This window comes from Wyeomyia smithii, chromosome 2 (genome assembly GCF_029784165.1).
Source record: "Wyeomyia smithii strain HCP4-BCI-WySm-NY-G18 chromosome 2, ASM2978416v1, whole genome shotgun sequence".
Classification (NCBI taxonomy): domain Eukaryota; kingdom Metazoa; phylum Arthropoda; class Insecta; order Diptera; family Culicidae; genus Wyeomyia; species Wyeomyia smithii.
This window is the reverse complement of record NC_073695.1, coordinates 210,624,092-210,633,999: the sequence shown is the minus strand read 5'-3', so window position 1 is coordinate 210,633,999 and position 9,908 is coordinate 210,624,092. Positions and strand designations below refer to the sequence as shown.

General features: G+C 37.4%; 1 protein-coding gene across 1 annotated transcript; it reads left to right on the top strand.

Annotated features, from left to right (window-relative positions):
• The first annotated feature begins 7,717 nt into the window (after positions 1-7,717).
• On the top strand, positions 7,718-9,848 carry LOC129724886 (maltase A3-like). The gene is made up of 3 exons (XM_055680161.1): positions 7,718-8,823; positions 8,888-9,480; positions 9,551-9,848. The coding sequence occupies exons 1-3, from the start codon at positions 7,738-7,740 to the stop codon at positions 9,666-9,668; spliced, it is 1,797 nt and encodes a 598-aa protein (XP_055536136.1). The 5' UTR covers positions 7,718-7,737; the 3' UTR covers positions 9,669-9,848.
• The last annotated feature ends 60 nt before the right edge of the window (positions 9,849-9,908 follow it).

The window sequence follows — 9,908 nt, the reverse complement described above, 5'->3', positions numbered from 1 at the left end:
TTTTCAATTACATTACCAACAAACTGCAGTGAAATCGAAACAAACTAGAGAACTGTCAGACTTAAGCTCACATTGCGTTCCGCGTGTACTTTTTCTGAACTTGAAAGTTTAGAAAAAGTTTCGCGTCAGCCTTTTGTTAACTTCCTAGTTCGCAAGAGGTTCCGCCTGTACTTTATCTGAACTTTCAAGCTGAAAGAGAGACCCGGTATGTTCCTAACCTAGCTATTAACGTGTAGGTAACGAAGAGAAATCAGCACATCGAGTAAAATCGATGCTGATCTCATATAGCGGGAACGGAGCAGTGGTATGAATCTAGCCTTCAAAGAGGGAGGACTCGAGTTCGTAGCTTGTGTAGTAAGTTGCAAAAAATTATGAAATTTAATAATGAGTGGAGCCAGGCATTATTTTTCTGATCTAGATTCTTCAGTTTATGATTATCATGGGATTGATTAAACCAACACGAATAATGAGTGGAGGGAATTGGAAATTTGCAAATTGTTTTTTTTATTTCAAGTTTTTTGAAGTTTTCTTTTCAAGCTGAATAGCGCTCTGTTCAGCGACCTATCCGAACTTCATGTGAACTTCCTAGTTCGGTTTAGAAGCTGCTTTGCATGCTACTCGTACTTTATTCAACAAATGTGAACTTGAAAGTACGGTTAATTACTTAAAAATTGAGCTGAATACAATTCTATATAGTCTATGAATTCTACTTTTATCCGAACTCTGCGAAACAGATATGAACAAAGCGGTTGATAATTTTTTATCATCACTGTACGGTGTTTTAGACTCAACTGTACCAAAATCAAAAAAGAAAATGGCTAGCTCAAAAGATCCCCTTTGGTTAACCAGAGAAATTAAAAAATCAAAGAATAGGAAACAAAAAGCTCATAAAACTTACAAAAAAACCTTAAAGACCAAGGAAATTTAGACAAATATTTGAACATATGTAATGAACTGAGTACTATAATATCTATAGCGTATGAGAATTACAACACAAGGGAAGTAAATAACATTAAATCAGACCCAAAACAGTTTTTTCAAATTTGCAAACGATAAAATGAAGTCCAATAACTATATGAATACTTTGCCAGAACTGACTCAAAGCAAACCCGCAACAAGTTTGCGAGTTTTTTTTTTCAAACCGTTCATAAAAATAGCGACGAAGTCAGGGACTTAGCGTACTTTTCGGACTTGCATAAACAAATAAATACCGTATTTGTTAAACAAATAACTGTTCAAGAAATCCTCGCAACACTTAAAGAACAGGATGCTTAAGAAGGTCCAGGACCAGATGGAATTCCACCCTCACTTATGATAAATCTTGCTCCTGCTTTCGTAAAACCCTTGTTTTGGCTTTACAACTTATCCCTTACGTCCGGACAATCTCCATCAATCTGGAAAAAATCTTTTCTTATACCGATTTTCAAGTCAGGTAAGAGATCTGACATCAAAATTATCGTGGCATTGCAATAATATCATTTATCCCCAAACTTTTTGAAGCTATCGTAAACCAAAAACCTAAATTAATCCACCTAGCGGCCAGACCCAGCCTTTCTCATTCAAACTTTTATTTGTAAAAATAGATTTGCATGAACGCTTCAATCCAATAAATGTATATTCACCCTTCAGGTTCTAAAATATTGATGTTGCAATCTATACATATAAAAATGCAGTTCGGTCTGTCTGTCTGTCTGATCCATTTAGGCTCGAAAACTACCGAAACGATCGACGTCAAAATTTGTATGTAGGGGTTTTTGGTGCCGATAAAGGTTCTTATGATAGTTTGAGACCCCTCCCTCTTCTGGAAGGGAGGGGTCCCATACAAATGAAACATAAATTTCTGCATAACTCAAGAACAAACCAAGCAAATTAAACCGAATTTAGCATGTGGATGTTTTAAGAGGTAACAAATATGCCTATAATAGTGGAACGCCCCTCCCTTTTCTGGAAAGGACGGGTTCCATACAAATGAAACACAAATTTCTGCACATCTCGAAGGCTATTCAACTAAATGGAACAAAATTTGGCAGGTAAATGTTTTAAGTGGTAAAAAATATGTTCATAATGTTTTGACACCCCTCCTTCCTTTAGAAGGGAGGGATGCTATACAAATTAAACACAAATTTATGCACATCTCGAGAACTAACTTAGTAAAGGGAACCAAATTTAGCATGTGAATGTTTTTCGAGGTAACAAATATGTTCCATAATCGACCTCAGGCAACATCTTGGATTGTAAGATGGCAACTTCCGGTTTCTGGAAAACAGCCAAAAATGCCCGATTTCCACCCAATATAACAATATCCGGATCTATAATGATACACAGAAGCTAAAATCGACCACAGATACCATTTTGAATTCTAAGATGGCGACTTCCGTTATTGAGTGTTATTCGATCTTTTTCGGCTGTTTCCCAGGAACATGTGCTTCTAGAAGAGGGAGGGGCGCATGGGCGCAACTACGGGGAGGCTAGGGGGGGCTGAAGCCCCCCCTAGAACGTGTTTAGCCCCCCCTATGATTTCCCAGAAAATGATTGCATTCAATATATATATATATATATATATATATATATATATATATATATATATATATATATATATATATATATATATATATATATATATATATATATATATATATATATATATATATATATATATATATATATATATATACATTCCATGCTACTTATCAGAGCATCAAAATCAACACAAATTGAGATGTCGTCATTCATTGGTTAAAAACTAGTTCTGCACCCAGGATCGATTCTCAACCCTTGCTCTCTTACTCACCTTACCAGTCAGAGGAGAGCTGTAGTATCTCGTGCTGTAGAAAGCAAGTGATTTGAAGTGATTTCACATGGTTGTCGTCCGGCATTCTTACGATGTGACCGGCCTACCGCAACCTATTGTCTTTCGCCAGGTGTGCAATGGGGTTCTTTCCAAGCAGCGCTTGTAGCTCATGGTTCATGCGCTGTAGCTATTATCCGTCGTCCGCTTGTGCTCCACCGTAGATAGTCACCTTCTGTTCGCCGATAGGCACCTTCTGTTCGAAAATATCAAAAAAACTTCCGACGAGGACTATCGGTTATCAGGGTTTTGTAGTTTTTTTTATCGAAGTGGTCTTGTCCGATCATCACCGTGATTGGTGCGTACGTTTGTAATGTCTGAGAAGAACGGGCCGTCGTTGAGAACGTGGTCAATTTGTTTCGCTGTACGTTGGTCGAGGAAAGAAGGGACTTTGGACTGCTAATCCGCGGGGAGCTGCGAAGTTGGTGCATAGCAGGCTGTGCGGGCCGATAACCGGTTTATATAAGTCTATCCTTCCGTTCATGTCCCCAACGACGATCTTGATATCTCTACGCGAGCAGCTATCGTACAGTTTCTCCAGCTGTGCGTAGAACGCTTTTTTCCCTGCATCAGGAGACACTGCATTTAATAGTTCAACCGTCCGGTCCGGATCAGTCGCTGTTTGAGCCGTCCTAGCCTGTGGGGTAGACGCGCAGACAAGCTGCTCTCTAAGGAGAACAACTACCCCACCGGTTCACCGGTTTTTCCTTGGTTGCTCGTATCCCAGTCGGTACCACGTGGAGGTAGGAATAGGGCATTAAGCCTTGAACCACACTGGGGTCTATTTTATTCTAACTAGTACGGGTGAACTGTTAAAAAGCACTGCCCAGCCGTTTACCAAATCTAGCTCTCCTAAATATCGAATCATTGTTGCTGAAAGAGCTTGGCGTTGACGATGTGTTCAAGATATTCAGTACATCATCGGAGATTCTATCCCGAAGTGATTTTTTCTGCTTCTACGATACTATTTTAAGCGTTATTAAATAAGCATATTCAAACTCTTTTTTCTCTTTTTTAAAATGGCATACATGAAAACTAGCCCCCCCTAGAAATTTTCCTTAGTTGCGCCCATGGAGGGGCATCGAACCATTATGGACATATTTGTTACCTCTAAAAACATTCAAGCAGAATGACGCTCAGAGGCCAGAAATTTTCCTAAATACCATTTTGAAATCCAAGATGGCGACTCCCGGTTTGTGAAAAATAGCCTAAAAAAAAGTATCTCTGGAACCAGAATGATGCAATGAGCTAACAATTGACCTCAGGTACCATTGCTTAATGGCAACTTCTAGGAAACAGTCGAAAATGGCCGAATAATACTCAATATGGATATTTTTTTAATGCATAGAAACCAAACATTGACCCTGGACACCAAAATAACTAAATACCTCCCAATATGGGTATTTCCGGTGTCAGATTGATGCCAGAAAATTGGCTGAAAATGACCGAATACCATATGAATATATTCAGAATTAAGGTGATGTACAGAAGCCAAAAGTCGAGGATATTGTCATTTCGATAAAACCAATTTGAGCCACATATCAAATTGTTATGAAGCTTGTTATTTGTCATGTCAAGTCATGTAATCTTTGAGATAATAGACTTTTGTTGTTTTATTAACAATTTAATACATAACGGTTGCTCAAGTTCGATTATAATCAAATGAAATGGGAACGTATAGGGCAGCCAAACTTTGAAACCACGTGTTCAACTTGCCCGCTTATCTGATAATAATATTGATCAAATCGGTTGTGTAGTTTCTGAGATAATGAAGTTTCGTGATTTTCACTTTTCGGTACATTACAGACGAAGTTACAGTTCGATTACGGTGAAATTCAGTAGGGTGTTATGAGGCAGCTAGACTTATTAGTTGACACTAAGTTTATGGAAATCGGGTCAGCCATCTCTGAGAAAAGGGAGTGAGTCGAAGTAGTCTTCAGAATATGTTCCTTTTAATAGCTGGATTACACATTTTTGAACATAACAGACAATGTAATAGTCCGATTGCAAAACAAATCAATAGGGTCTTATGGGGCAGCTAGACCTTCCATTTGACACTAATTTTATGAAAATCGGTCCAGCCATCTCTGAGAAACATGAGTGAGATTAAATAGTCTCGAGAACACGTTTCTTTGCATAACTTTTGAACCACATGTCCAATCTCAATGAAATTCAAAAGTTAAGGGTTTTTAGGTAGCCCGTTCATTTGAAATCAATTTTGTTCAAATCGGTTGTGTAGTTTTCAAGATAATGATGTTTCATCATTTTTACATTTTGATACATAACATCTAAACTATAAATCCGATTACAATAAAATTTAATAGGGTCTTATGAGACAACAAGACCTTTCATTTGCAATTAATTTCATGAAAATCGGTCCAGCCATCTCTGAGAAAAGTGAGTGAGAATAAGAATCTGCACACACACACACACACACACACACACACACACACACATACAGAAAATGCTCAGCTCGTCGAGCTGAGTCGAGTGATTTATGCCATTCGGCCCTTTGGAGCACTTTTATGCTTTCGATTTTGCAAGTGATTGCTATACCTTTCTAGGAGAAAGGCAAAAATATTTTATCAAGTAAATAACCGCATAACGTGTAACCAACACGGTTTTTTTTTTACAAAGGATGGTCTACGGCTACCAACTTACTTGGATTTGTTGATTTCTCTCTTGCGTCTATGGACAGAGGCAACTTTGTGGAAACTCTATACAGGGATTTTAGTAAAGCTTTTGATAGAGTAGATATTTCCATGCTTATGTTCAAATTAAAAAAAAAACTGGGATTTGAGTCAGGCCTACTTAGATGGATTGAATCTTATCTGAGAAATAGGACACAAACGGTTAGGTTTAAGGGACACGTTTCTGTATGGGTAGAAGTGACATCTGGAGTTCAACAAGGCTCCCATTTAGGTCCTTTGATCTTCATTCTATTTGGTATTGACGTTACCCTTGTGTTGAATCGTCTTAAAGTATTGATATCTGCCGATGACATGAAATTGTACATGGAAATAAGAAACAAATCAGACATCCAACAATTCCAACGAGAGGTTGACATTTTCTACATCTGGTGTAGAAAAAGTCTTCTTGATCTCAACGTAAAAAATGCAATTTTATATCCTACACAAGGAAAAGAAATCCTGAACATTCCAGTTGCACCCTTGGACATCAAATTGTAGAGCGAACAGTATGCCAAGTTTTATAAAAAGGTTCAGTTATCATTTCGTCGATCCGTACATTATAAAAACTCTTTTTGTTACATATGTTAGATCTTTTTTAGAATACTGTAGTGTTGTTTGGTCGCCTCATCAAGACGTAATCGAATCCGTACAAAAAACAGTTTTTGTTATATGCATAAAACTAGGTTGGAATTAATTTCCTCTCCCTTGTTATGAAGCCCGTTGCATGCTTATTAATATAGAAACGGTTGAAATACGAAGAGAAATTGCTTCGGTAACTCTTGTCAACGATTTAGTTTCACAACGCATATGTTCCGAAAATTTGCTAGTGAAAACTCATCTTTAATGCTCCTACACGCTCATTAACAACGCGAAAAATTTTTGTATTAAATTGTTATAGAACAGAATATGCCATGGCCGGGCCAGTTAAAAGTATGATGAGTCTTTTTAATAAATATTGTGAAGTTATTGATTTAACGATGTCGCGAAATGCTGTTAGAAAAAAATTGAACACTAGAATTACATAACTATATTTGTGATATTAGCTATAGTTTTTAAGATGTAGTCTACTATGATTGACGCAAATAAATAAATAAATAAATAAAAAAATAAATGTATAAATAAATAAATAAATAAATAAATAAATAAATAAATAAATAAATAAATAAATAAATAAATAAATAAATAAATAAATAAATAAATAAATAAATAAATAAATAAATAAATAAATAAATAAACTCAAAGAATCGTTTTCGTTTCAGATTTGACTGTTACAAATTGATTTTATGTACCTAATGCCCTCTTCAAATTCCTTCCATAGAACAAGACCATACTTTTGACGTTTTTGGTTTCCCTAACAGTCAGATGAAAAAACTTTTTTTTAAATTTTCAATATACATACCAGATTGCTTTTTTCAGCAAAGTGCTTGCTTTATTTTATGTTTTACTTCTGCGAAATGGCTGCAAAAATGTCTAAACCAAGTATTATAGAGCGGTTCGAAAAGCAATTGATTACAGACTAATAACAGTTTGACCGTTTTATCGAAAAATCCACATTTTTGACATCTCAGATAAAATCATATTTACCAAACACGCGACAAACAAGCTTATCACCGAACTGTTCACTGGAAGCTTACTTTTTGAAAACTTTGTAAAGAGTTTGAAATCCGTAAAAGAAACTAGTTGTGTGATAAGTTTGCAATACAAATGCTCGGTAAATTTTGCACTTCCTTTGAGACGTCAAAAAATATGTATTGGTTCAGCCAATAGTACGTATACATCAAAAATTACTATTGAAACCTTGATGTAGGCTAGCGGTTTTTCATGAATTTGCGAAAAACCTTTCTTCTAGAGAACTTAACAGACCAATTCAGGTCAGTATCGAGAGTATGATGCCCGAGGCCATTTGGAAGAAAGCCAATACAGCAATATTTATTGTGAACTTGAGTTATCTAAAGAACCGTAATCAATCTAAGGGCATGGCAGTCTTGTATTACAGTAGAAGAAATACAATGCCATTATTGTCACTTGATAATAACCTTTTCCTTCATATCTACTCTAGTAAGTCTAATCAATCTAAAGTGGATCACTATCACGATTTGCTGAGGGATTGAATTCATACATGCTAACAATTGTAAAGTATATAAGAAAGCATGGCTATCGCGAAAACAGTTGCAGTAACATTTGAAAGTTTAGCGAAAAATGATTCGGTTAAGTGTAGTGACAACTCTGGTATTGATAGCCACGCTGAATCCTCATTGTGCCGAACTAGTTGCTAGAGATTGGTGGCAAAAGGCTGGTTTCTATCAAATCTATCCTCGTTCATTCAAGGATAGCAATGGCGACGGTATAGGCGATTTAAACGGAATAACGTCGAAGCTGTCGTACCTGAAAGAAATCGGCGTTCGGGCTTTCTGGATGTCACCGATCAACAAGTCCCCGATGGTGGATTTCGGGTATGATATTTCCGATTACCGGGGAATTCAGGCAGAGTATGGAACCATGGCCGATTTCGAAAATCTAGTAGCAGAAGCGAAACGGTTGGGACTGAAGGTGATTATGGACTTTGTCCCAAATCATTCGAGCAATAAGCACGAATGGTTCATTAAGTCGGAAAGTCGTGTGAGTGGCTATGAAGATTACTACATTTGGGATGATGGTTTACCAAATCCGGCTGGTGGTCGAAATTTACCACCTTCGAATTGGTTGCAAGCGTTTCGTCGTAGCGCCTGGCAGTGGAGTGACACGCGGCAGCAGTACTATCTACACCAGTTTACTGTCGAGCAGCCGGATTTGAACTATCGAAATCCAAAGGTGGTTGAGGAGATGAAGGATGTCATTCGCTTCTGGTTGGATAAAGGTATCGATGGGTTTAGGGTTGATGCGGTACCCTTTCTTTACGAGGTTGAGAAAAATAGCAATGGGGTATATCCGAATGAGCCTCCCAGTGGTCAAACGGAAGATCCGGATGATTTTGCTTACCTTGAGCATATTTATACACAGAATTTGCCAGAAACGTTGGATATGGTTTATCAATGGCGTGAACTAGTTGATCAATACCAGAAGGATAACGGTGGTGATACGCGTGTACTCATGACGGAAGGATTCACTAGTTTGAATGTTTTGAAAGAATACTATGAAAGTCCTGAGGGCCGATTGGGGCCTCATATGCCGTTCAACTTCGGTTTTATCACGGATGTGGATAAGGATTCGACGGCAGATGATTTTCTGGACACCATCGAATCGTGGATGGATATAGTTCCCAAGAATGGAGTAGCGAACTGGGTGGTGAGCTTGATAAAATTTTGATGTTGGGAACGTTTGAAATAAAAAAAAATCGTTATCTTCGCAGATCGGGAATCATGATCGACCACGTGTGGGCACTCGCTTCGGGAAAGAAAGAATAGATGTCATGAATATGATTTTGATGAGTCTACCAGGTGCAACGATAACTTACCAGGGGGAAGAAATTGGCATGACGGATGTGTATGTTTCTTGGGAAGAAACTGTCGATCCTGCTGCTTGTAATGCGGGGAAAGATTTGTTCGAGCAAACGTCACGTGATCCTTGCCGAACACCATTTCAATGGGAAGATTCGGCCATGGCAGGATTCACCAATGGTAGCAGAACTTGGCTACCATTATCATCAGATTATAAAAATGTTAACGTAAAGGTTGAGGAAAATTTACAGCGAAGTCATCTTAAAGTATACAAAGCGATGATGAAACTGCGAGCGGGTAAAACATTTCTGCACGGGTTGCTTAGGGTACGTGCAATAAATAATGTTTTGATAATTGTTCGGGAGTTGGAAGGATATAACACCTATATGACGTTTGCTAATCTAGGCGATAATATGGAGGTTATTGACGCTAGCCAGCTAGGAAAGAAGCTTCCTGCTAAGTTAAGATATGAGGTTTTGGGAGTGTCTTCACATCACGTCAAAGGGTATGACAAAAACTTTTGAAGGATTGAGAAAGAATCAACAATAATCAACTTCTTTTTGCTTTTATTCCAGTGGAGCGGTAGCAACGAACGACATTTTAGTTCTTCCGAATGAGTCGTTCGTGCTAAATGCTCGTATTGCCCCGGTGGATCTTATCAGAGAGTCTATCTGCGAAGCCTGGTTGGAGTAATGAAATCCCTTCTATTGTTGGTAAAATGTCCAATATGTAGTAAGTGCGTGATAAGTAGTGTAATGTTGTTTGAATGATTCAGATATAAATTCTCTTCAAAATATACTATATAGGTAATCTAGAAAACTTCAACGTAAAATAAACAGTCAATCGTTTTTACCATTTTTGAACAATATAAAATTATTTTATATATCAACAATAACAGTGTGTGAAAAGATTCATTAACTGATGTAAACTGTG

What these genes read in the sequence shown, in the direction of transcription:
- LOC129724886 (XM_055680161.1), top strand. Translation starts at nt 7,738, where the DNA reads ATGATTCGGTTAAGTGTAGTGACAACTCTGGTATTGATAGCCACGCTG. An exon ending in ATGGAGTAGCGAACTGGGTG is followed by an intron (nt 8,824 to 8,887) that starts GTGAGCTTGATA and finishes TTATCTTCGCAG; the next exon opens with ATCGGGAATCATGATCGACC. An exon ending in TCTTCACATCACGTCAAAGG is followed by an intron (nt 9,481 to 9,550) that starts GTATGACAAAAA and finishes CTTTTATTCCAG; the next exon opens with TGGAGCGGTAGCAACGAACG.